The sequence below is a fragment of the Pteropus alecto genome, unplaced genomic scaffold (assembly GCF_000325575.1).
Source record: "Pteropus alecto unplaced genomic scaffold, ASM32557v1 scaffold276, whole genome shotgun sequence".
Classification (NCBI taxonomy): domain Eukaryota; kingdom Metazoa; phylum Chordata; class Mammalia; order Chiroptera; family Pteropodidae; genus Pteropus; species Pteropus alecto.
In genome coordinates this window covers 7,118,697-7,145,732 of record NW_006438074.1, presented here as the reverse complement: position 1 = coordinate 7,145,732, position 27,036 = coordinate 7,118,697, and the positions used below count along the sequence as shown (strand labels likewise).

General features: G+C 49.4%; 1 protein-coding gene across 1 annotated transcript in view; it reads right to left on the bottom strand.

The window, feature by feature from the left end:
• Window positions 1-14,392: 14,392 nt before the first annotated feature.
• The window catches only part of SMOC1 (SPARC related modular calcium binding 1), a 77,486-nt gene continuing 64,842 nt past the window's right edge, over window positions 14,393-27,036 (bottom strand). The window contains exons 11-12 of the mRNA XM_025049101.1: window positions 19,921-20,165; window positions 14,393-14,706 (exon numbers count right to left, since the gene is read on the bottom strand). Of these exons, the coding sequence (XP_024904869.1) occupies window positions 14,693-14,706; window positions 19,921-20,165 (259 nt within the window). The 3' untranslated portion in view covers window positions 14,393-14,692. The remainder of the gene's footprint in view (window positions 14,707-19,920; window positions 20,166-27,036) is intronic.

Sequence of the window (27,036 nt, the reverse complement as noted above, 5' to 3'; positions counted from 1 at the left end):
GCCCCAGTAGGAGGAATTTTAGTTGCCATAATCCCATGGAACTTGGGTTTATAGAAAAAGATGATCATGCCCTACAGACCTTTTCCCAACAAATTTTGAAGGGACCTGGCTTTAAAACACACACACACACACACACACACACACACACACACGACACACACACACACAACACACATGTGAAATCACCACAAAACTGCCCACAGATCTTCAGGCTTTCTGCATTGACATAAGTGAATTTTTTAAGGGGGAAAAAAAAAGAAATTAAAAAAACACCTGTTTAGTTTTAAACACCTTTTATAAGAAAAAAATAACTAAAAAAGAAACAGTGCTCATGTCATAAGATATGTTGACAGTTGCCAGTGGAAATGTTGGGTTGGTTTTTAAAAAAAAATAAAGCTATACTTATATCTCTCTAAATACAGCTTGCTTCTGCCCATGTTTCTTCAGGAGAAGGTCCAGGGGCCACCTCGGGTTTCTTCTGGAGCAGATGCGGTTGAGGCGAAGGTGTTGTCTCGTATTTGTATCTCCTATTTGTAGCTATTGTCTCCTGAGATGCCAGTGCGCCAGAACCAGTATTTTTAAAGCAGAAGGTACTTCAGGGAAACTCCTGAAATTGTCAAAATCTGGACTTTAAGGCACTGAAGGACATAAGCAATAGAGCTGCGATGATTAAAGAAAAGAGAGGTTTTTGTACTAGAAAGGCATACTGGGGCAGAATTCCAGCTAGGCAAACAGTACCCTGTATCTATGACCAATAGGCATATTCGTTCATTTGTTTAGTGATCATTCATTCAACAAATGTAATTTGAACACCTCTATGCATTGAGCTACATTCTAGTGATACAGGAAGAGTAAGATAAAATTTCTAACCTCGAGAAACTAACAGTCCAGCGGGAGAGGTAAACTGCTTTTAACCAAGGCTCTTGTTGTTACGAGAAACAGAAACTCATTAAACTAGTTCAAGAAATGGAGGGAGGCTGTACTGCAAGGCCTGGCGGGGGATCTCTGGAACCGAAGACAAGAGGCAGAGCAGCCCACAGGAACCTGAAAACCCTCAGGAACTAAGGCCACTCTCCACCTCCCCAAACCATGTAGCGTCCCCCGTCCTTGCTTCCTTCTCCCTCTGGGCCTTTTCCCCTTCCTCTCCCTTCCAAGGTGCTTCCTCTGCTTTGCTTGTCTTATACCTGGTCCAGCACAGCAACCAGCCCTGATGCTATGTCAAGACCTCAGAGCTCCATTCCCCACACCACTAACTTGAACATCCCCTTTTTTGGCCTGAGTGCAAATTCTGAATGAGGAGAATGGGGTCAATTTTCCATCCTTAAAGGGCCATTCCTAAAAGGTGGAATCCTTTGTAGAAGGCTGTGTCATGGTGGTTGGGGTGCCTGTGGACTGCTTACTTTGTGTCAGGTGTCCACTCCTGGTTCAAACAACTCAGGTAAGGAGGGGAGGGTGGCAAGCACACTGTATATTCTGTTGCTCTCTCTGAAAGCTAAGTGTTGGGCCACCAAGGTGCAAATAATAATTAGAGTTCTATGTCATGAGCACTCTGAGAGGCATAAACCATGGGAACACAAAGGAAAGAAAGGCTAACAGCCTGGAACTGGGAAAGACGTCAAGGAGAATGTAACATTTAAGAAGGGTCTTAAAGGAAGAATAAATCGTGATTTACCCTGAAGGACAGACAAAAAGCAACAGCGTGCTCAAAGGCATGTGGCGGAGAGAAACAAGATGTGGCATAGTCGTGGACTAACAGCAGTTGCATGGCTGGAGCATAGAGTTCAATAGGCACAAAACAACACCAAAAAGCAGGCAGGGAGAAGGGTTTGGCTAAAAAGCTTGTTGAGTTTTTTGCCAGCCACTAAGTTGAAAATGAAAAATGCCCTTCAGCCGATTAAACAGTAGATACAAAATCATGAAGTCCGTTTGTACCCATATGTCCTCCCATTTTAAGTCATTTCTGCGTTATTCAAATATTAGGTTTTTGTCAAAAGAGAAGCCGGGATGAACCACAGAGAATAAGAAAGAGGGTTGAAGACAGGAACTGTGTCCTAATCTAGATGCCACCACTGACTAGTTCTGTGTCCTTGAGCCGGTCCAGCTCCTCTCTGGATCAGTTTCCTAAACTACAAATAAGGTTTTAATAGGTGGCCTCTGAAGCCCATTACTTCTGGCTTTAACACTGGGATTCTAGAATATATATACAAAAGTGGCATGGGTGTGTGTGTGTGTGTGTGTGTGTGTGTGTGTGTGTGTGATCAAACTGCCTGTCAACCTCATCAGACAACACTGAAGAAGTCCTTTTGCAATTTCTTGGCCCTCTGGCCTGTGCATTAGTGTTAAAAAGACCTCGCCAGCCATCGTGCACATGTTCATTTGTGGCACTTTTTACTGACTGAGCTACAACCTTCCCAGCCCCCTGTCTCATTTATCGCTTGGAGTAAGGTTAGCCGCTGGAATAAATAGTATCTCCATGGCTTAGCAAAAGGAAAGTTTGTTTCTCACCCATGTAATAATCCAGTGAGGATGTTTCCCGTCGGCAGGTGGCTTTCTTCCACATCGTGATTCAGAAGCTCGGTTTCCTTCCATTTTGTGGTTCTGCCACTCTCTGAGACCTTGGAGTCCTCTTCATCCACACTCAGGTGGGAAGAAAATCAAAGAAGGCACACACTTGTAACTGCCTTGCTTCTGAAGTGATACTTATCACTTTTGTTCATGTTCCATTAGTAAAAGCTTCAACTCACCCACATGCAAAGGAGACTGGGAAATGTAGTCCAGGTTGCAGGCACGTCCAGCGACCACTCTATTCTACAAAAGGGTGGATTATTTATGAATGTGTGCCTCTACCACTACCTTTCTATGCTTAGAGATAAATAATTTTAATATCAGTGGCCAGGACCAACCTGACCTATAACTGTGTGGAGTTTTATGGTTTACAAATAGCCTTTCATATACATGTGTTTTGTTATTTCAATGAAGTTTCAAAAGGTTAAACAATTTCCCAGAAGCACACAAGAGTAAGAGGCAGGACACAAAAACAAATCTTCTGATTCCAAATCTAAGCTCTTTCCAGAATATCATAGCCTCCCATGACAAACACCGGAATAAAGAATGAGACTCCCAGGAGGCCGGTAAAGCTGGTGAGAGGGCCTCTAGGAGGTGGCCGGGATCCAGGAGGGAAGGCAGGTGAAGCCCCTAGCAACTGGCCCTCTTGTCCTCCATATTTTTTTTTAATTTTTTTAAATTTTATTTTATTATTAGTTTCAAGTATATAGTTACGTTGGTTAGACATTTATGTAGTTTATTCAATGATCCCCCTGATTGCTCTTTCTCTCCGCTGGCTCTACAGCTAGCCATTACATTAACGCTGACTGCATTCCCTGTGCCATGCTCTCCATCCCTATGACCATCTATCAACTACTGATTTGTACTTCCTTAACCCTTCGCCCCTTTCTCCCAGCAGCCCAACCTCCCTCTCCTCTGGCCATCACCAGATTATCCTCTATATTTGTGAGTCTGTTTTTTATTAGTTTATTCTTTTTGTTCCTTAGATTCCTCATATAAGTGAACTGATATGGTATTTCTCTTTCTCTGTCTGACTTATTTCACTCAGCACAATAATCTCTAGGTATATCCATGTCATTGCAAATGGTAGGATTTCATTTTTTTTTAATGGCTGAGTAATATTCCATTGTATATATGAACCATAACTTCTTTATCCAATCATCTGTTGATGGGTATTTAGGTTGCTTCCCTATCTTGGCTATTGTAAATTGTGCTGCCATGAATATACCCAGCAATTGCACTTCTGGATTTTTATCCAAAGAAACCAAAACGATAATTGGTAAAGATCTACGCACCCTTGTCTCCATCTTTAATAAGCAAACAGCTTCCTCTATGGGTAGAAGAAGGGACCGATGTTGCAGTCAGAGCCAAACTGCTGTCCCTCCCTGCCCTGCTATACCAAAAGGCTTTGCTACTGACATTAAGTTGTCCCATCACCCTTAGCTTCTCCTCGAGCAGTTATCTCCCCACAATACAGCCCCTCATCACACCTTTTTGCAATGGAATGTACATCTCATCATGCTATTTCCACCTCATTTCACTGTCTCAGCAAATAGATTCCATTCTACCTTTACCTAAACATCTCATGTTTTAGATTCTGACATGATGCACTATTCAACATCACAGTAGACACTGTCCTTCCACATTTAATGGACTTTTTCATTCACATATGTCATACCCCTCTTTAGATGTAGCAAATTAAATGTTATCAAGAATACGAAATTAAGGTTCAAGCTAAGTGGATTCTAATTCTAGTTCTACGACAAGCTGGGTGTCTGATCTGGAGAAGGCCACTTAACTTACTGAGGAATTGGATTTTTCATATATAAACATTGGAGCAGGTGATTTTCCAGATTCCTCTCAGCACCAAAGTTCATTGATGATGCAGAGAAAGAAGAGATGGATGAATCACAGAGAGTGAGCCCCAGCTTTGTAGCAGGCACTGTGCTGAGTACATTACCCTTGTCTCACTGAAATACTATGGGCACTCTGTGAGAAAGGATCATTATCTCCATTTTACAGATGAAGAAACTAAGAATCAGGCAGGAAAGTGATTTTCCCAGAGCCACACGACTACTTCTTAGCAGCACAAGAATGTATGTTTGGATCCATCTGACATTAAAAACCAAACTCTAAACCAATGATTCTCAAAGTATAGTCCCCAGATGAGCAACATCAGCATCACCTGGGAATTTATTATAAATGCAAATTCTCGGGCCCCACCCCAGACTTCAGACCACTGGGCACTGGTCCCAGTAAACTGTGTTTAACAAGCCCTCCAAGTGAATCTGATAGATGCTCATGTGTGAGAACCAGTGTTCCAAACCATGATGCTCTACCATCTCATTCTTTCTCATCTTGCACATCTCATTACATGCTCAAATATGCAGATACCAATACTGCTCCGTAAACACAGCCTCGTCTTTCTATTTGTATATCCAATTTTATATTTAAATGTACTGGTTGCATAATTCTTCCCATATCAACTTTTCAGCACATCTCATACATCCTTTAAATATTTTATGATAACTGCCCTCATTCAGGTTTGCAAGGTATTCTAAGATTTATAAGGCAGTGACTCCAGTCTAGTAGAAGAAACAGATGTGAGAATTAATGATTATAATAGATGTAGAAATATGTGCTAGGATGGATGTATGGGCAGGCTGTCAGGAGCCTGAAGCAGCAAGCAGCATTGGATTCTGAAGTAGTATATAATGAACAAAGAAGTTAGAGATTCTTTCTAAAAGGAAGTGATGCTTGGATAAGAGTTTTAAACATTTGCCAGAAGAATAATTATTGCTATTGTGGTCTATTTGTTTTAATCTTAGTTCTTTATTTAAAAAAAAAAATCAAACAAAAAGAAAATCTTTTTGCCAATTGGAAGATTTTAGGTGACTGCTCCCCAGTGATAAATTCAGAAAAGACCCTAAAATAGAGACTCCACAATTTTCACTATATCCCTCCTGAAAGCTCAGAGCTATAGCTGAGTTAAGAACAGGGTGGTTTGGGAGCATTTGAGAGGAAACACTGAAATTCAGACAGGGTGAGCTAAGTTTTGAAGGATCAAGCGCAATTACTTATAGGAGGAAGACAGATGAGGGTGCGCATTCTAGGCTGTTTAGCAATGTTGTATGGAGAAGTGATTGAGAGCATAGAGTGTTTTATTTGTAAAGACCTGGGTTCAAGTCTTGCTGTCTTATTACTAGCAGAGTGACCTTTACTATGTCACCTAAGGTTCTGAAGTCATGTATTTTTCACTCAACTGCATAATTAAGATATTATTATCTACTTTAGAGTTTTAGGGGGTTAATATATATAACTGATGCAATATATGCATCACGCTGCCTAGATTTGTAACCACTTATGTTATAATTGATGTTGTTATTGTTCCGGGAGGAAGTACGAAAGGCATCGACCGGCATTTGGCCCAAATTGATAAAATATATATGACTTGAAGAGTGCACTGAATGTACAAGTAGTAGGGTTTAACTGGACGTACACCGCTGAAGTGTGTCAATATCACAGCAATGAAATGTGTGTATTTTGCAGGAAAGTGTGTATGGGAGGAGTGGTCGAAGATCAGGACCAGATCAAGAAGTTCAGTCTGTGGGCTAAACACAGGCAATTGTATTTACCCTGGAAGCTACGATATTAGTCTTCTCAGGCTGCCATAACAAAATAACACAGACTGGGTGGTTTAAACAACAAAAATTTATATTCTCACAGTTCTGGAAGCTAGAGGTTCATGATCGAAGTGCCATCAGGGCTGGTTTCGGGTTTGGCCTCTCTTCCTGCCTTGAGATGGTGACCGTCCCGCTGTGTCTTCACTATGCACAGAGAAAGCTCTCTGGTGTCTCTTCCTTTTCTTATAAGGACACCGGTTCTATTGGATCGGGGCTCACACTCATAACCTCATTTAACCATAACCTCCTGAAAGGGCCCATCTCAAAACACAGTCACGTTGGAAGTTAGGGCTTCAGCGTGTGAATTGGCGATGGGAGTTACACCATTCGGTGTTGCTCCCCCACCCCCTGCCGAAGGGCTTTAAGCAGGAGCTGTCTGCACTGTGGAAGATGGTGAAGGTGGGGAGTGGACGGAGTGGAGACCAAAGGCCATTTATAACTGTTGAGTATTGTAGGAAGCGGACGGGGTGGTGGCAGTGGGAGTGGAGAGAAGGGCACAGGGGAGAGGGAATTGGAAGGGGGGTTATGGGACCTGGCGATGAAACGAAGAGGTGGGTGAAGATGACGTGTCCAGCTTTAGGCATATTGAGTTTTGGGGAGTCTGTGGGACACCCAAATGGAAGTGTCCAGGACTCAGTAGAGACCTAAGCTGGAGTCTGAGACTGTGACAATCTAGCAGCAAATTTCGAGTGCAGTCGCAATTCTCCTGAACATCATTCTGAACCAAAAATAGCCCACTCGCTGGCCTGCACAGCTTTCCAGTCAAAAATATGAAAACCTCAGATACCAAACAGCCTTGCAGCAACACCTCAGCCTATTTCTAGTTTGCTTTTCCAGCTTGAGATGTCTCATTCTTCCCAACCTCTCTTCCATCCACACGCCCATGCCTTTTATTCTCCACCCATCCCCCTACCCCCCCACACACACACGTACACACACACTTCCCTCCCTCCGTCGTATTTTTCCCCTGGAGGCAGCCCATCATGACTTTTCTTCATCAAACGTGATGCTTCCTTAGCACTCTCTCTGCCACTCCCCTGATTACTTCCTGCCTTTCTCTTTTCGCCCCCTGCACATCTTTTTATTCATCTTCTGTCCTCATCTTATTTCCTCTCTAAAGCATACACATCTCATCTTCCCATTTCCTTCTTCCTTTAGCACTAATCATAGCCCCATAAAGTGAATCCCCTCCAAGGAGGCTGTCTACAACCTGTCCCACTTCCTAAAGGTGTATTTGCTGCATCTTCCCATTCTCTATTGGCCCCTTAGCATGTCTGGACCCTTTCCTTTTCCGTGCGTGCCTCCCCCTCCCCTGAAACACACCAGCTTCCTTCCGTGCAAGACCTGCTGACCTGTGTGCAGTAGAGCAAAGAGCCCAGACAGGACTGTGAAAGGCAAAGAGAGCTACCCAAAGCCAAAGACAGTTCAGTGGCTGAACCAAGATGAGAAGCTGATCTTTTGACTCCACGTCCAAGACTCTTTCTGAGACACCTGGGAAATTAACCATACCAGATGGCTCGGTCCACCCAGACTCCAACTCTGTCATCTCAGCTGGTCTCCTCACCATCTCCTGCTGACTCACCACCACCCTCCCAAAGAGAATGCTGCAGAGCTTCCCTGGCCCCCCTGCCCCCAAGCCAACAGTCTTGCTCTGGGCTCTGCAGGGTCCTGGTCTCCACTCAGTCCATTCCACACCTATCGAGGATTTTGAAGGGAACTATGTTCAAGAGGGTTAGACCACGCGTTCTGGAGTCATCTCAGCCCAGCAAAGCTCTACCTGGGTCTCAAGCGTGAGCCTTCAGGAAGCAGACTTCTGTCTTTAACAGGGAGGGGGTATGCCTGTAGGGAAGGATTGCTACACACGGGGTAGTGGGGAGAATGAGGGACCTAAAAAGATTGAGGTTTCCATTTGCAGTTACGCGTCACATCTCTAAAAGTAGTGCCCTTGAAAAGACCCAACTCCTTCCACGTGCCAGCATTGCAAGGGGTTAAGTAGTAATGGAAATGGGCCACCCGTGGGGATTTAGAAGACGTGTTTACACAGCACAGAGGCCTGTGTAAGGAGTGGAGATGAGTGGGTCTTCAGGGGTCCTGTCTGACCATCTTGGGGTAGATGCCCCAAGAACGGAGTTTTCTAGGGCAGCAGGCTCAACAGAGTCCTGAGATGATAGAAGCCTGGAGGTCCCTGGGCCTGGGGTTGGTGCCACTGGGGGATTCTCTCTGGGATCAAGTTCTCTTGCATCTGTCACTAATCCCACCATAACAGGAGTTTGAGGGGAATATTTCCCATTTCCCTGGAATAAGTTATTAGGGCTCAAAAATAAGAAAAAAGAGATGTTAAGTATTTCAGATTCTAAAGAACAACAGACGAGGCCTGACATCTTCCCCAACGATGGCAAGATACTTGACATAGCTCTGCAACTAGCCACCCAGCTCCGCCCCCATCTATAAAAGAAGGCTGGGGAAAAGATAGGAGGGAGAGAGGCAAGAATTACTGGATTGTTTACTCTTCTCCTTGAAGCTGAAAAAGCAAGGAGACTTTGAGAGAAATGCTCCTAGAAATTTAGGCTGGCCGCAGGACCGGCATCTTGTTTCCCTACTGGACATCTGTGATGCTGCAGACTTGCTGATCAGTCTCTTCTACCTCGCGAAGCAAGGAAGGAGAGAGGCAAGAGAGACGCAGAGCCAAGACAGGCGACACTGAGGATCACCTCGCATCTCGGCACTAAGTATGGCAAGGATGTGTGTGTTTCCCATGTGCGAATGGGCACCCCAGCAGGGAGCCAGGCATGAACCATATTACAGGCACAAAACCAAAGGCAGGGTCCTTAGAACAAAGTGGATGTGGGGTATATTTGTGTGGGGAAGTATGAAAGAGGTCAAGCCAGAGCTGGACTCCTCACAGAAAGGCCCTGTGCAGAGGGGTGGCCCCACCCTAGGACGCCACATGAGCCAGCATTTGGGCACCCGCAGCAGAGTGGGCAAGCCAGCACGAATCTGAGAAGCTTACACAACAAATGAAGAGGGCCACAACTGTTGTCTGTTAGAGACCCTTGTGATTTCCCTTCCCTCCTCCCTACCCCATCACCTCAGAAGAGCTGAGTCTTGTTTGATATAGTGGAGGAGGCATTGACCCGAGCTCCCCTGTCCTCCTCCAAGCAGTCAGGGTGCCAGCTCACTTGTACCAGGGAAGCAGGGGGGCGCGGAATCTCGGTCGAGCTGGAGATCGAGGTTTTGTCATTGGATGGAACTGAGCTTGTAAATAACTGAAGTCAATAGGAAGCTATGGGACCGGCCCAAGTTGTCATAAAGGATGCACCACACAGTGGAGGGAAGATGCAGCCGAGCACAGCTGATACTGACCGCAGAGGGAAAGTTTCATATTGAGCACCCAGGGTGCTGAGATTCCTCATCCAGCTATCTTCACCCAGAGTCACTGGGCCAAGATCGCCAAGCTCGCAAGCTCTCAAGTGCTGGGGACGTGGCCAGTTACTGCAAGGCGTCAGTTACCTTAGCTATAGCTTCAGGCAGGGGCTGGGAGTCCATAGGAAGGCAGGTCTAGTCACCCTCCTCCTTACTGAGGGAAGGGGAGAGGGAAGCAGGGAGGGAAGGACAGTAATTTTCATAAATATGATAGATTTGTCAGAAGCGATGTACATAAAATGCACCGCGTAGACTGGGAGAAGCAAGTCTTTTTTGTTCTTTGACACTGTAAAAATTGCAAATTCGCAATCAACGTGGGAAAGAAAACACAAAGATAATCTACGTCGTCGTAGTCACCAGAGTTGCTCACCAAATATTCTACTTCTGGGTACTTAACCAGCTGCCTTTGAGTTAGGTGGGCCCGTGGGATGTGCTTCGGCCATTGACATGTAGGCAAAGTAACAGAGATCACTTCCAGATGGAAGCGTTAAGAAACAGAGTGCAATTAGCCATGTTCTTTTTTTTTTTTTTTTTTGGCCTCCATAATCATGGAAGGCGGAGCCTCCCTTAGCCTGGACCCCTGAGCGAGGACAACGAAGAGGAGCGCCCCCTCCTGGCATGTGATGGTGTGTTGCTGGAGTAAGAACTGCGATGGAAACCGCTGAGGTTGAGAGGGTGTGTGTTACCACGGTGTGTCCTGGTCTCTCCCGACCGATGCCCCTGAGCCCTTCAGCAGTGCGCCCTCCATCTGTGGAGAGACCACACCCAAGCATTCCCGCATCACCCGTACGAACGACCGGGGCTGCCCTGGTCAGGGGCGCCACGTACAGGATCATGGACCATCGGCCAGCGTCAAAGATTTGGCTAGGAAGACACCAGGCAAACGGACCTCCACCTTGTTTAAAGAAAGCACCTTGTTAAAGAAAAAAGGGGTGGTGCGGACAGGAGGCCCAAGGCTGTGTTGACGAGGTATTGGCTGAGGCCAGAGTGCTCGCCCAGAGTTGACGAGAAATAACAAGAGATACCTGTGCCCTGTACTCAGCACGGGCATTTAGTAGGCAGGCATATCACCAAGGTCATGACCCTTTTCCGAATCAATTCATGAAAGTCACGCAAAGAAGAATGGTAATCCAAGCCCTAGCACTGAGAGCTTGATTTGGTGGCACTGCATGAAAAGGGTCACGTTTTGTCTGCCCTCACCTATGCAATGGGGGAAAAGCCAAATACCACAGACCAGAAGATCAGGGTGCCTGGGAAGATCAACCTCCTAGGCAGGCACACCTGTAGCCTTGTGGGTCATTCAGGAACTTAGGAGTAAATGGCCAGGTGACCAGCCTGGGTCTCTCCGAGTGTTTTCTCCCAGGGGGTAGGTGCTGCCAGCTTCCCATCTTACCCAGATCCTCTTGGGAAGCAGGGAAGGGTACCAGCCTGGAGGCCCCTCCTCTGATAGCATCATAGGGGCCATGATAAGATGCCTAGCCCCAGAAGTGGTTATCTCGTGACATCCGGACTGAAAATATCCCCAGTCTTCCCCTCCACACAGAGGCTAAGTAAGCATGGCTCAGGAACCTCTTGGTGAAGGAAAAACAGGATGACTTGACTCTTGGTCTTGCTGTGGAGAAACCAGATTTTTTTTTTGGAGAAAGCAGAGGAAAGCCAAATGGGCTGCAGGCTGCCCTGTGGTCAAGAGTGAGCTCAGACCTGCCCCCTTCCCACACCGGCCTGGGTCTCTTTGCTGGAGGCCAAGTCAACCCCAGGTCTCCTGATGAGGTCGTGTATGGGTCAATGCCTCCCTCATCTGTCTTCCCTAAATCCCTAAAGCCTACGATAGGCCGCTCTGCAAATTAGTGGCTTTTAGTAAGACCCTAAACTGCTCAGAGAAAAAAGGTACTCACAGCTGAATGCAAGCACCCGAGGTCCAAGCTGGACAGGAGGGAGAAGGTTGCTGTTCTAGCCCCACAAGGAAGGCAGCTGGTGGGGGGCGGGGGGAGTTGGTGGAGTTCTGGGCATGGACTCAGAAAATCTGAGGGTGATTCCTGGCTCTGCCTTTCTCAGCTGGGTACACCCAGCAAGTCACTGAACTCCTGAGTTTGAATCCACACGTGTGAATGGGGTGCCTGTCTCGCTGGGCTGTGGTGAGTATTAAATATGACGGGGCCTGTGACACAGCAGACAGAGTGTCAGCACTGGAGGAGGGACGTACGTGACCACATTCAAGGGCTTAGACCTTTTCCCAGGAAAGCTTAGCTGAAGAAAGGGATGGGGGAGAATTCTTCAAGGGGAATCACCTTCTGTTCACCTGCAAATGACAAGGGGTCAAAGTGTGGCAAAAGGAATGTGGGCAGGTTCTCAGTGGGTGGTGAAGAAGCCATTTCCTGGGACAGCTGTGTATAGAGAAAAGGGGCAAAAAGAAAAGGTGCCAGGAGCACTGGAGAAACTCTAGAGCCTCTCGTCTGCTGCCAGTCCTCACCCGAAGTCCTCCGGGTCTGAGAATCAGACCAGCAGCCTCGGCCTGAACATGCACGCCACAGACTGGGGCACAGATGGCATGAACCCCATGGGGCGTCTGCTCCCTGTCTACAGCTGCTTCCCAGCCTGGCTTTTGTGATCTGGGTCTTGTGGCCATTGCGCCCATTCCCACCAGCCTGAAGCAATGGGATGGGCTCTTCACAGCAACCCCCCTCCCCGCATCCTGCCCCCAAAGTGCTGCCAGCGACATTCCAGTGACGGTGGGGACAGCTGCATGGGTGGAGGTAAGAGCGAGCATTACAAAGAGGGCACAAACTTTGTAGGCAAGGCCCAAGGGGCATCACTCAATGTCCTCACAGCAAAGCACAGTGCCACCTCGTGGCCACCTTTGGGTTCCCTTCTTGTCCAGCAACTCGGACTTCCCAGGGATGAGAGTGGAAGGCACCTGTGGCAGAGGAAACAACCAAACCTTTTAGGAAATGAAGTCTTTCCGAAAAGCTTCAGAGGAAGCCACCCAAACAAAGAGGCAACAGCCACCAAGGTTTACCCATTTTTATTTTTTATAAAACAAGCTACAAATAGTCTTCCCCGCCCCCCTCCTCACAAAGGAAAACCACACAACACAGCCTACACACACGAGCACGAAGATGCCTGTGGCAGAGTCCACTTCTCCGTGTTGACGTGCTCCCTCCAGGCTATAAAAGGGGGCTGGGCTCTCCTAGAAGGCCCATCCAGCTCCAGTTTTCCCGGTTCTCCAGGCCAGGCACATGGGTGAAGGCTCCCCTCCACCTTACCCTGTGGGTACGGGGCCTCTGGTCCTCTCCGAGACAGGCTCTAGGACTTTTGCTGGAACAGCAAGAATCTTCAGATCAAGTCCCAGAAGGGCTGTGCTTCTCCCTGAGGGGTCTTCCCCTGAGCTGGGCCTTGAGGGGCCTATGCTTACAATGCCAAAGCTTTCCAGACCAAGACGAGATACATGATCCACAAGGTGGCTGCCCCTAAGGGAATACTAGGACGAGACACGAGGCGAGGCCAGATTCCCAAGAGCAATCCGACAAGGGCACAGTCCTGGGGTACTCACCCTCCCTCGCTGCTGCCACGGCTGCTCGTGGGAAGAGGCTCTAAGTGTCAGTTGTTCTCTGTCTGAATGGACATGGTCACCTGGGCAGAGGAAGCTGTGCATCTGACCCAAAGGTTGGGCGGCCCCCACTGGAACCCTGGCAAAACATCTGTGGAAAGCTGGGCCAGGATTTTCCCCTAGCTGGGTTACTACGCCTGCATTTCCCAGGAGGCAGAAATAGGAGGCCCAAGGTCAGGGTTGCTCTGGAAGTAGCCTCAAGCCTGGAAGCACTTAGCGTCCAAAGGAACAGGAACAGCCTCAGTACTGGGCGACACAATATAACCATTCAGTTACCAACGAGGCTACCAACCCAGTTCCTCCCACAAAGGATGGCAGTGGCGAGGGGACATGAGGAGGGGGGATGTGGAGTGAAGCCCGGTCTGACCTGGCGGCCTTGAGAGGAGACTCGGAAGCTTCACCTGTGGTCTGCAGGTGAGGAGCCTTCCTGTGGGTGCTACACTCACCAATACTGCTTTCTGTCCTCTTCCCTCTGCTGCTTAATCAAACATCTACTAAGTAAAAGGCCCCATGGTGTGCTTTTCTCTTCTTTGCCACCCCTCTCATGCTTTACACGGAGTAGATGCTAATGTGAGTGAAAATGTTTCAACTGACCTAACGCAAATCCTCTGAAGATAGCTGCTCAGTGGGTCACTAGGAGACCAGTGTACCCACCGTTCCCGGGCCGCTGTGGAGTCTGCATAACAGGAACACGTGGGCGTGGAAGAGCCGGTGCCTGAGCTGGCTTCTGCCCTCCCTCCAGGGCACCTCCCATCTCTCCCCAACCCAGCCTCCCTCGAGAAAGTCAACTATTATGTGGCTCGCCAGCCTCGATGGCTGTGCTGTGGGACAACGCCCTCCTCCCGCTAGAAAGGGACTGAGGAGGTCCGCAATATAATCGCGGGACTCCCCTGCATACGCACCCAGGGGGCAGTTTCCAAACAACATGCAGGTGGGGTGGGGGTAGAGTCCTGGTTTCTAGAAAGCTGGGCCATCTCTCCAGAGCTCCCGCAACCCAGAGCAGGGAGAGGGAAGGGAATAAACAAACAGAAATGCTGACGCCTGTACAAAAGAACTATACAATTTACATATATATTTATGTACAGTATATAAATCTCTTTCTTCTCAGTCCCAACAACACCCTCCCCCACAAAAAAACCTAAAAGGTGTCAGTAGCAGATCCAAAAACTTACAATAAAAGAGAATAAACAGTCTTTCTTCCCTTTCCTTTTCCCACTGTGGTATTAGATATTGGTGTTTACAAATGAAACCAAAAAGAAGAAAACACACAAATAAGACTTATTAAAAGTGCAAACACGGTGGGCTTCACTTATGTTACGTGGGATGTGGCTGGGCCGTGGGCAATGTAGCTCAGGTGTCTGATGATCTGTCCTGCCTCCCTGGTCTTTCCACCTGCCCTTTGGTTTTCTGCTCCTTAGACGAGGCGTCCTACTGAGAAGGGAAGGTACATAAGCGAGAAGAAGTTAGAGTTGGGTTTATGAAAAAATCCAACTACATTTATCTATTTCCCCAAAAGAGCGGCCTTTTCCACCTGCTGTTAGCCATGGGTCTGGGCCAGACACAGTTGGCCTAGACTTGCAGGTAAACCCACGTTTCACCAGCCTCTCCTTTACCACAGGAGGCATCTCAAAGGCAACCGGGACAAGTCTGGCATTTCAGAGAACTAGGCTTTGCCTCGTAAGCACATTGAGGGTGTGCACTCTGCACAAACCATACTTCTCCCAGGTGCCAGCCTGTCAACCTGGGGCAGAAGTGGCAGGTGCTTGTTTACAGGTGGGGATGGCAGGATCCTCATAGCACTAACCAATCTTTCTTTTGTGTCCTCAGGAAAAAAATGTGAAAATTGAAGGCTAGATAACTTGGCCAATCCCTCCACTCCCGCTGCACTACTAAAGCTGCATGAGGGGTCCCAACGATGGGACCCCAGAAAGAAGGCAACTTACTGAATGGGTTTGTGCCTGCTCGTTTTCCCTTGGAAAAGCTTCCAAGACTACCACCTGCAACAAATAGGAACATATGACACTCGAGCGGCCTCGACCCAGAGTGCTGGCAGTTTCTTCTATACCTGGGTCCCTGTCCCCTCTAACCTCTAGTATGAAGAGTGCACTTGGGGAAGAGCCAGAGGTTGTATGGTCATGCTTCCTGTTCTGTGGGTGTCAGTGGCCCTTTTTTTTTTTTGGTCCGGGTGAACCCATTACTGGCATCACCTTTTAAAAAGTCCCTCTTCCACAAGGCCAGGACCCCACTAAGGTACCTCTATGGAATCCCCTCAGCTATTAGCTAAGAAGGGCTTTGGTGCTGATGGGCATTTGCATAAGCTTCTTGGGTCCTGGTTCTCCAAGTCACAGAATGTCAGAGGTGGAAAGAATCTTAGTGATCCTCTGGTGCGGCCCCTTTATGTGACAAATCTGGAAACCGAGGCTCAGAGCAGTCGAGTGACTTAACCAAGGCATGTTCTGCTAACACCTAATCCACCCCACAGCGAGGCTCCTGCAGGTCCCAGATCCTCTAAAGGGGGAGCTGGGAGGCAAGCACACCAAGAGCTGGGCTAGTTCCAGGTGACCCCTAGAGGCTGTGTCACTTTGTGCATGCCCCTTAACCCCTCTGGGTTGGTTTAAAGAATGGAAATTAGGATCACAGCTGTACTTCTTCCTTCTTCTGCTCTGTCTCTCCCACAGGACTGCCTTGAAGATTGAATTCATGGAGGTGGATAAAGGTTTTCGAGGAGTATAAAGTGTTGTGGAATCGACGTGAACCCACAGCTCAATGTGCCCCCAGTTAGGCTAACTTTCCTTGAGGCCTGAGAACGAGAGACAGAACAAGGGTGTGGGAGTGGGAGGCGGGGGCGCAGAGTGCAGAGTAGATATTGGTATATCCAAGTTTACAGATGAGGAAACAAACTTGTAAAGATAGGCAGCTGGAAAGTGACAGAGCCAGGTTGCCTGGCTCCAAATCCCAAAGTAATCTGTTCCATCCAGCAGCTGCTTCTCTCAATGATAAGCAAAAAGATCTAAGCATATGCAGAGGGGCCGACCGCAGTCCCTGCCCCCAAGCTGAGACTCGGGAAAGATAACGTACAGCCGGCAGTAACCAGCTTTCCCTCGTGAAGGCTTACTACGCTAATCCCTTTACCTAAGTCATGTCACTGAATCCTCAGAGCAACTTTCTATGAGAGTTATAAAATGATCAAATTATCCGCATTTTAGGATGATGAAACCGAGGCTTAGAGATGGCATAGCTTTTATGTAGCGAAGCAAACTCAGACCTGGCTCTCTGCTTCCAGGACCATCCTCTAACCACCAAGGGGAACCTGGCAGCATCCTCGGGCAATTCAAAGCGAGAGTTGGCATTATTTAAAAATGGAGGAACTAGTCTCCACCCTGCGTGCCTCACAGGATGGTGACAGTGATCCTGATGAAGCTGCTTTATAAACTGGGAAGGACCAGTTAAGAAACAAGCCCCAGCCCTCAGAATGTCTGGCCTTTTCACGCTATAGAGAATTCACCTCCCCAGTGAAGAGTCTGGTTGCTAAAAATACCTGTGTCCAGGAGGCATTCCCAAAAAATTAGGTCCCTCACACACCGTGTCCTCCCCTGACCCCCTTTCTCCCCCTACCTGGCATGCAAGCCCCTCTCAGCCCACCAGAGGGCACCGCGTGATACCAGATGACCAAGGCATGGGCTCCATTCCCTACATGCCATCTACCCAAGTGGCTTTCTGCTGGTCCCCAGAGCAGAGCGACCAAGGGACACTGACTTCAGCTCATGGGTGTGTTCCTCTACTACTACTAATTTGCTTTTGTACATTTACCACAAACCAGCTACTGGGCAAAGTTCTCCACATGCACCATCTTGTTAAATCTACACACCAAATCTATGAGGTAGATAATATCTCCATTTTGTATAAAGGAAACCGAGGCTCAGAAAAGTTAGGTAACTTGCCAAAAATTACAGAGCTAGTAAGAGGCAGAGCTGGGGGTTCCCTTCAGCTCCTGTGCATCAGCTGGGATTGGCAGACATCTGGTGCCCAGCAAGGCTTCCAAGGAAGGTTGAGGAGCCTCCCCAAGCTCTGTGGACCCAAGGTCTCCACACGCAGCCTCCCTTGGGCCCATGTGCTGCACAGACCAGAACTACAAGCATAGGGCCAGGACCGAGAACAGAGTCACTGCGGACCTCTGATTCCACCCCTGCTCAGAGCAGACATGCTCTTGGGTGGCCAGGTGTCTACACTAACCCCAGGTGGTCTCTTTCCAATATTGGCACTCTGCCTGTGCTCTGTGAAATGCACAGATTCCAAATGTGTCAAAGCATGGTGTCACCACAAGGGGCAACCCCCTCATTCATTCATTCACTCATTTGACAAGGATCTAATGGATTGCTACTAGGTGCTACTCACTGTGCTAGAGGTTAGGAATTGAAAAGATACAGTCCATGGCTTCGAGGGTGAATCAGAAAAGTAAACTGCAATACATCATGATAAGTATTACGGACAGAGGCAATAATTCTCTGAAGAATAGTAACATTGAAATTCTATTGAGTTTTTTCAGCATCTGAAGCACTATGATAAATGCTCTGACTTATTGTCCCACTGAATCAGCACAAGGGCCCTGTGAGATGAATACTATGGCTGTTCCCATTTTACAGATGAAGAAACTCAAGCCCAGATGGTTGAGTGGTTTGAATGTGGTGAAAGAGCCAGTCTGGCAGAGGCGGAGTTTAAACCACGACAACGCCCTACGTCCTGGAGACTCAGAGTGCTGTGGGAATACAGAGAAGCATCCTCATCAGATAGCAGCACCCAGAGTGATGAGGTCACTCACCCCAGAAGCAGGGCCAGAACCCAGCAGTGGAGGGGGCAGGTCCTGAGACTGGGTGCCTCGTGGTAACTCAGCCACTGCCCGTGCTGCCCTCTGGGTTTACACTGTCAACCGAGGGTTAGAACAAGGAACAGCCCTTAGGTCTTCTCCTAAACAATCTCGACTTTTCCAAAGCATCCATTTCAAATAAGTCAGCATCACCCAAATCAGTATCTTCAGCCCAGACCCTTCACCTGCATTACGGACCCACTCTTTCTGGGGATGCATCCAGCTCGACATGTCCTAACCATACTCATCATTCCCCAATCCATCCCCCACACCCGCTCCGCTCCCCCTTCCGTGTTGCCCGCCTCAGTGAACGGACCCACCCTCCAGCCGTCCAAATCAACCTTCATCTTTATGTCCACTTAGTCACCAAGTCCTGCAGTTCTACCTCTCTCTTCATCCCCACTGCCTGGACAATGCCACAACCTCCTGTTGGGAACTATGCCTTGCTCATCTCCATTCTATTTCTCACACTGCAGACAGAATAATTTTAAAGCAAAACTGATCCTATAGTCTCTCAGGCTGAACCCCTTCGGCCGCTTCCCACTAACCTCACAAAGTCAACAATCTTTCACCTGGCCTCCCCCACCTCCCCTCTCCTGCTGTCCTCAAAGACGCTCGCATCTTTCACTTCCTCGAAAACCGAAAACCGTTTCTTCACCGCTGCAGCTTTGCTCTTCAATTGCCTCAGCTGAGAACACTCTTCCCGCCCCTGACCTCTCTGCTTCGCTACCTCCTACCCATCCCTCGGGTATTGCTTAGACCAGAGTTGGCACACTTACCTGTGAAGGGTTCAAGAGCAACTACTTTAGGCTTTGTGGGCCATGTGCAGTCACTGTCATTTCTCCATCATTTTAAAAAACACATCCCTCTAAAAATACAAAAACCATTCTTGCCCACAGGCCATGTAAAAACAGACTATAGGATAGATGGGGCCCACGGCCAGGGTCTGCTGACCCCTGGTTTAGACATTGGTTCCTTCAGAAACGTTTTTTCTAAGGCTGTCTGCCCCAGGGCTGATTTAGATGCCTCTACGTGTATTCCTACAACACTCAGCATTTGCTTGCCTGTGACAGAGAGAATTAGGTGTTGATCAGAATCCACGCTCTCCTCCTCTTCCTGGGCTTCCAGCCTTCTTTGCTGTTGAGCATGGTCTAGTGACTGAGTTCTAGCCAGTGAAATATGAGAGGTAACTGTGTCACAGGCTGACCCAGAACTGCCCCGCCGCAACCCCCCCTCATCTGCACTGCTCCATGTTTCACTCCAGCTGGCTGACTAAGGATGAAGACGATCCCCAGGGTGACCACATGATGAAGCCACATGATGAGATGGCAGAGTCATTCTCAGCCTGGATCTTAGAGTGACTGAATGAAGCAATCCCCACTCCTTCCTTCCTCTACACACACACACACACACACACACACACACACATTCTGACCTGGAATCATGTTGAACTATTACATGGGCAAAACAAACAAATTTCCACTGTGTTGAGACATTACATGTGTGGGTCTGCTTGTCACTGCACCTGGCCTACACTAATACATTCTCATAGCACTTATCACAATGAATGTACACACCTTAATATCTGTCTCCTCTAGACTGAGAAAGGATAGGGGCCTTGTCCTTCAATTCCTCTATTTTATCAGGCATCTAGCACGAAGCATAACATACTCCCAGGAAATAGTTGCATAAATGAATAACTGGGGATCCCATCTGTTGGTCCCTGTGCCCAGTGGGGCAAGTGCTGGAAGGCCAGGAGCACAGGGACAAGCACTCACCGTCTTTGCTCACACCCAGGCAGCCCTTCAGCTCAGGCAGTGAGATGACCTTGTCCTTGTTCAGGTCACAGTAGTCGGTGAAGCGCCGGGCACATTTCTTGGGCTTGGCTTTCTTCTTCACGTAGCGCTTGAAGGGCTTCATCTCTCGCTTGTTAATGTCATTGCTGCCGTTGCTGTCCAGCTGGCTGAAGTACCAATGCACGACTCGCTCCTCCAGGGTGTGGCTGGGGTCTGGCTCTGAGAACCTGGCCACAGGCAGATACCCCCACCCCAGAAAACAGGGCTCAGGATCCTGAAGATGTCAGGTGTCAGGGCACTAGCGCTGGGCTGCCGGGAACCAGGTAGAAATGGCTTCTCCAGCCAGAAACCTCCCAGACCCACCCAGCCTGTGGCGGAATCAAGCCATCCTCTCCAACTTGAGCCTTAAGACTGGATAGTTCATTTCTCAGGGGTCCCTGAGGAGGCGGCTCTCATTACCTGCTACCATAGCCAGGAATCTTCTTGTATAATACGAGTGCTCGAGACCTACGGGCTGCAGTTAATTCGCCTGAGAAAACCACGGCTGGGATCCGAATTGTCATCCTCCCAGCCTAGCGTTTGCTGCCAGACGAGCAGGTCTCCACACACAAACATGTACACGACCACAGGAAAGGGAGCCCCGAGCACGTGCCGCACGCTCAGCACCGGGCCCACGGAGGGCGTCCGACGTGAGCGGCGTGGGCCCTGGCCTCGGGCTCACCGCCTCAGCGATACAGGGGCGAAGCAGCGAAACTAGGCGGTGACACTTCAACACGAAGCATGACGTCCCCATGCTCTGTCACTGTTGCGTACCGAGGGCAGTAGGAATTGAGAGAAGAAGGCGGTTGGGATGGACACAAACAGAGGCTCTAAAACCGGCAAGTCCCCGACCTAGTAGAGGTGAGTCTCTCCATGGAGAAGTTGTAAGTTGGGGAGTCTGGGGTGGGCCCAGGAAGCCACCTGTTAACTAGAGCCCCCAGGGGATTCTGCTGAGAAGCGCTGGACCAGAGTAACCAGAAAGCCTCTGGCGTCTGGATGTCCAGCCAGTCTAACATGACCTCGTGTAGGCGGTGACCACACAGTGACAACGTCTGCACGTGTGACTGTACCCACGACCTACCCATCCATTTTACTTACTTATGCCTCATCTCTTCCCCAAAAGGAATTCAGGGTGTTAGCTAATATTCCAAACTTTAAAGCCAACAGTGGGTCTATGGCAGAGGGAAGACCAGGGTCTCCAGCCAGGTAGAGTTACAGGAGTCCCACAGCGCCTGCCTGAGAGGCTGGCACTGAGCAAACATGGTCCAGGCCCTGTGCTCAACGTCCTGGGCAACGTTCCCGGGGTAGGGGAGTAAGGCTGAGCTTGGGTGTTCCATCCATTCAGAGACTCAGTCCGCCAGGCACTGGGACAGGCTGTGTGACCGCCATTCGTAAGAAGCGGGATAGAGGGACCGCTGCTCCACAAGGATCTAAGACCAGGGGTTGAGGGTCTGCCAGCACATTCTCAAGCTGTACCTGGCAAGAAAAATATTCAAGGCATTGGCCAATGCCTTGGGGGTCTTCTCTGGGGTTTGCCAAGTTTCCCAGAGGGGAAGAGGCCATCCCTGACCCCGCTCCTATGAACGAGCCAGCAAACTCCCTCCTCTTCTTACCCCCAGGTGACTTCGACGTTTAGGGAAAAAGAAGTTTCATTACCAAGAAAAACCTGCTAAATGCCCAGGGCTCATTAAGTGGATTGCAGTCTTGGGCAGGCCCCCTTGGGTACCTTGGACCGATTCCAAGAGAGTGCAATTAGTGGATCTGCCAGCGAGACCTCATCTGGACAGGTTTAATGCAGGGAGGACCTGAGGAAGGCGGGAGGGACTGGCTGCCTCTGGCTCTTTGGGAATCTGCTTCGTTTGTCATGGAAACCAGGCTCAGGAGGTCTTTGAAACAGGCATGGCGTTATTCAAAGTGGAACTCAGAATTTTGTCTCTGCCAGTACATGGTATTTGTGTGTCTTTTAGCTTTGTCTATTTTACCTGCAACGTTCACTCTCAAGCCTGCTCCTGCAGGGTATACCAGGTGGACAGCAGAAAATTCGCTATCAGGATGCCCGTGGCACAGAAGGGAGGGTGGCCAGCTCCCCCTAGGAGTACCCTGTTTGTCTGCCATCCCCTAAACTTGAGGGAGGACCCAAGCTGTGGAGGAGAGCCGGGAGGAGCCCCAAGGGAGATGCTCCAGCAATTCTACTGGAGGCCCCCTCCGGTCAGGGGGCCAAGAGAGTCCCAGGCAAAGGCAGCTAACCTTTAGGCTCAGCATGGCGTCATGTCTACCTAGAGACTGGAATAATAAAGCCTCAGTTGCTGAGACGGGAAGGGATGAGGTCATCTCACCCTGCCGCCCTGCCAGGAGAGGCTCGCTGCCTCCAACACATGTTCCTGGGGCTCCTGCCAGTTCTCAGCACCCCCCATTGATGGAGCCCCCTGCCTTCCTTGGGGTTAGTTTGCAGCAAGAAGCCTCTCTTCTCCCTACTTCACAACCTTTAAGAGTTTCCTCCCATGTGGAGAGTGACTGCCACTTGGCCCCTGCTCCCTTTCCCCTCGTTTTCTTCGACTCTCCCTTCCTGCCCTACCTCCCTTGTCCGGAGAACCATGTCCCTGACCTCCTTTCTCCCAGCAGGACCTCAAGCCCAGAGGAGCCACCACTTCCAACTGCTGGCCTCCCCCGTTCCTCTCCTGACCCAACCCCTGGAGGCTCCAAGGACCCTTCTCCAGGAGAGGTCAGAGAAGCCCCTCCGAGCGGGGCCTCTGGATCTCTCCAGGACTGACATAGCCCGCAGCCTGCTCTGTGCAACCTGAGGGTCCTCTTTTCTCTGCTCTGAACTCCTGTGACCTTCAGAAACCCTCATCTGCCCACCCCACCCCCATAGCAGAGCCCAGGTCTATGTGTGAAGCTGGCAGTGCTAGGATCCCACTTTGGAACCCAACGCTTTGTCCAGGCCAAGCTCCAAATGAATTTAAAGTGAGAATTTCTTAGCTCTGGAGGGCCATGGACCCTTCCGAGAACCTAAACAAGCTGTAGTCCCTCTCTGTAGGAAAATACACACGCGCATAGAACTCTGCAGATTTTAGGGGTTTATAGGTCCCCCTAAACCTCATCTAAGATCATAGACTCAGGTAAAGAACCCTTGATCTAGAGGGAAGGAGACTGTCACCATGTCCCAAAAGAACGTGTAAGCATGAACCTTCTGAAAGATAAGATGAGACAAAAGACAGTAACAGGAAGAGGTTAAGGGGTAGTTTCCGGAACAGCAACAAAACGTAATAAAAAAGAAAAAGAAAAAAGAAAAGAAAAGAAAACTCCTGAAGGCATCTGGTTTAAAACTCTGTAAATCAAAATTTTGGCTTCACAATAGCCTTAAGTCCCAGACCTACCATGCTTCATGTAAGATCTAGTTAAGACTGAACTCCATCGGGAGTCCCGGTTTACCCAAGCCAGCAGTGGACACGTGTGAAAGGAGAGGCAAGAGCCCTCCGTTAACTAAGGAGATGCTAAGACTTTCCCGGCAGAGTGCTGAGTGGGTGGGGCAGGAGGGCCTCTCTGAGAGTTTCCAGGAATCTCTCAAGCAGTCTTGACTGGAGCCCTTCCTGTCATAGTTAAGACTCCCCCAATTTACCCCTCCCCTCAAAGCCATACCCCACTGATCCCTCTAGCTCTTGGAGCTTTCTAGAAGTATCCTTTAAAAACTTTGGCAACTTGCACTCTCAGCTCTGGGCTTATACTGGCATCGAACTTCCAACTTCGCTGTCACACCTGCACACATAATCCCCAACAGAGATCAGGACTTCTGGAATTCACAGCTGGTCCTCAGGCAAGGGCTGGAGACGCTGCATTACTGGGTGCAATGGTCTCGCAGGTCCACGCTATGAGCCTCCCTGCGGGTGAAGTCTCACTTCTACTAAAAGAGCTAATGGGCTATAGAGCATCCAAGTTTCCTTGGATATGGTGGGAAAGATACTGTAAAATGTTGGTGCCTGCCCTGCCTCTGGGCTGTGTCGGTGGCTGTCCTGTTGACTCCTGCCTCCAGGGATGAGGAGACCGACTAGAGCCCCGGCCCCACCCTGGACCGGCCTCCAGGGTCTTCTCCCAAATCGAGAGGTGGCAGGTGCCGCCCTTCTCCAGCACTTTCAGTTTTGCTTCTGCAGCCTTGGCTGCAATGCACGGCTGGAGAGCCAGCTCCATTTACCACAAGGAAACTCGCCTCGGCCAAGATCTTGGGCCCAGTTCTGCTGTCCCAAGCAGTTTTAAAGAAGGTGAGGTGGGAAGGCCTGGAGGCACTAGCCAAACCAAGCAGACCAACTGAGCTCCATCTGGAGTCGGGTCCAGGCCCCGCCAGCTGTGCGGGAGGGCGGGGCTGGGAAATGCCAAGTCAGCCACATTCCAGCCTCTTCCTTGCAAGGCCGTCAACAAGTAACCGCACTGGGCAGGAAGGAGGAAGCCACAACACAGGCAGTCTCTCCTTTGGGGACCACGTGAAGGGCCAGGAGGCTCACATGGCCCGTCCCACCTCCCCTCAGAGTTGCCTTTCTCTAGGGCGAGCGGAGAAAGAAGACAGCTTTCCTGTCCAGAAAGATTCCTCCAGCTTGGATCTCAGAACGCTTCCGTTGGAATTGATGGATGCTAATGGGTGCCATGAGAGGATCGATCTGAGGGAGAGCTCTTCCCCAGTAGGAAGGAGCAGGAGGATAATTCACTCATCCGACAAACATTCATTGAGAACGGCTGCCACGCACTGGTGCTTGCAGGCCTCCCCCTACCGTGAGCCAGCCACAGATGTTTCATAGACACCCCGTTCCGCTTTGCCTGTTTTTAGGTTTGAGTGGCACTGCTTCCCTCCCACCCTCACCACAAATCAGGCTAGAAGCCCAGAAAAGGAAGCAGACATTTCTCTCTCTTCCATTCTCTGCATCTAAGTCTTCAAATCCTACTGATTTCATCACTAAAGCTTCAGTAAATCATCCCTTCCCCACAGCCTTCGTCTATACTCCCTCACCTTTCACTCTGACGATCACGGTAGCTTTCCTGCCCTGCCTGGCTCCCCTCCCATCCGGCTTCCATAGGAATGCCCATCAATCAGAATCACATGGCCCTGTTGTCCTCTCTGGCATGAATCACAAGGCCCAGCCTGATCTGGGCTCTGCCCAGCTCTACAGCCTCATCTCCTGCCTGTCCACAGCCTGCCTCTCAAATGTGAACCATACTTGCAGTTCCTTCCGCAGGCCCCACCTCATTCATACCTCACTACCCCCAGAGCCCCCTCCGCTGGTATGTCCTTACCCCTGGTCCATCTAGGTCGGGGCATATTCCCGTTTGTAAGTGAAGATGTGGCTCAAATGTCACCTCCTGTGTACAGCTTTCCCTCACATGCCCTCCCTCCCCTGAGTCCCTGCAGCACGTCATCTGCCTCTGTGATCATACTGACTTTAGAGTGCAGTCACATGATTAGATATCTCTTCTTCCATAAGCTCCTCTAGGCCAAGAACTATGCCCTTGTCCTCGAATGTCTCCAGCACAGAGCTTATACGAGGGGAGGGTGGAGATGTAAGAGTTTGTACAAAACTAAAATCTCCATGCCTGACGGGGGTAGGTGGGGGGAAGACACCCTCTTTCCTGCACTGCCCAAACCTCCTCCCGGGTCCTTCTTCCCACTGTCCCTGAGTAGCACTGTTTCCCACTGGCCTCAGCTGAGGTCCAGCTTTAATGGCCAGACCCTGAGAGGATGCAGGAAGGACCAGATGTGGCTTCCTTGACCCTCTCATGTGTAACAGGATAAGAAAGGCTTATCAAGACATATTTCTCTGTGTCAGACAGTGATCTATTACCTATCTACCCATCCTTCTAGCCGTTTATTCATTTAACAGCTATTTATTGAGCACCTACTATGGGCCAAGTACTACTCTGAGTTCTAGGAACACAGCAAGGAAGAAGGCAGAAAATACTCCTTCTCTCATAGAACTTAAATTTTCATTGGATGGGTGCAGTGAGAAAGATAATAAATAAACAGAACAGCAAATTACCAGGTAGCGGCAAGCATTAGGCTGAAAATTAAAAAGAGGTGTTGCGATAGGGCATGACTGGGCAGCTCCTTTAGACTGGGTGGTGTTTGAGAAGGTGACACAGAAATGGATAACCAGGGGCCAGTCAGGGGCAGGTGGGGAATGGGCTCTATAGCTCCAAGCGGAAGGAGCCGCTGACATGGATGGAAGGCCCCGGGGCAGGCAGGAGCTTGGCCTGTTTGAGGGAACTGAGGGTCAGCTGCTGGAACATAATGAAGGCAGGGAGAAGAATACAAGAGGAGCGGGCAGTGCCGGCCAGACCCTCCTGCAGGGCCTGTGCGGGTCAGAGCTGGGGCTTACTCCGAATACAATGGGGAGACCTGGGAAGGTTTAAACCCAGTAAAACTAGGAAGCCTGGCCAGCTACCTCCCTGCATAACTGCCTCTTTCTCTTCCCTTTCATCCCCTTCCTTGATTTCTAAACTATTTCTTGGTTCATCTTGTCTGTCTTTTGACCACAAGTCCAGCCTCTAGGTAAAACAATTACCAAATGCAGGTCAGACCTTTCATTCTCATCAAAACCAAACACGACGAAGCTAGATGAGCTTAAAATGAAAAACGTGTTTAGAAATGATTATTTTAAAAAAACTTCTCCCAGCTCTATATTGCACCTAAAAAAAGAGGTTTGTTTGTTTTTTGAAAGAAAAATATCCCTTCCCTAAGGGCACACTGGTATAAAAAGCATTTATAAACTGCATTTTTATTTTCCTAAAAATCCCTGCAGTCCGTGATTCAAGGATAAGAAATCAGTGGGGCCCACCTGTGCTCCGGACCCGCCGGCCCCTTACCTGTGCACCCAGGACTCACAGTTCCATCTTTTCCCAGCACCCTCAGCCTGCCTGGAGCAGGCCACGCGGTGCTCAAGGGCTGGGCCCCCGAGGAAGCAGATGGGACAGAGCTTGACGTCTTGTCTCCTCGGCACTGAAGCTCAAGCTCCAGGAGGCTCCCTGAGTGGTTGCCCAGAGCCAGCAGCCTGTGGCGAGTTGTGGGTGGGAAGCACC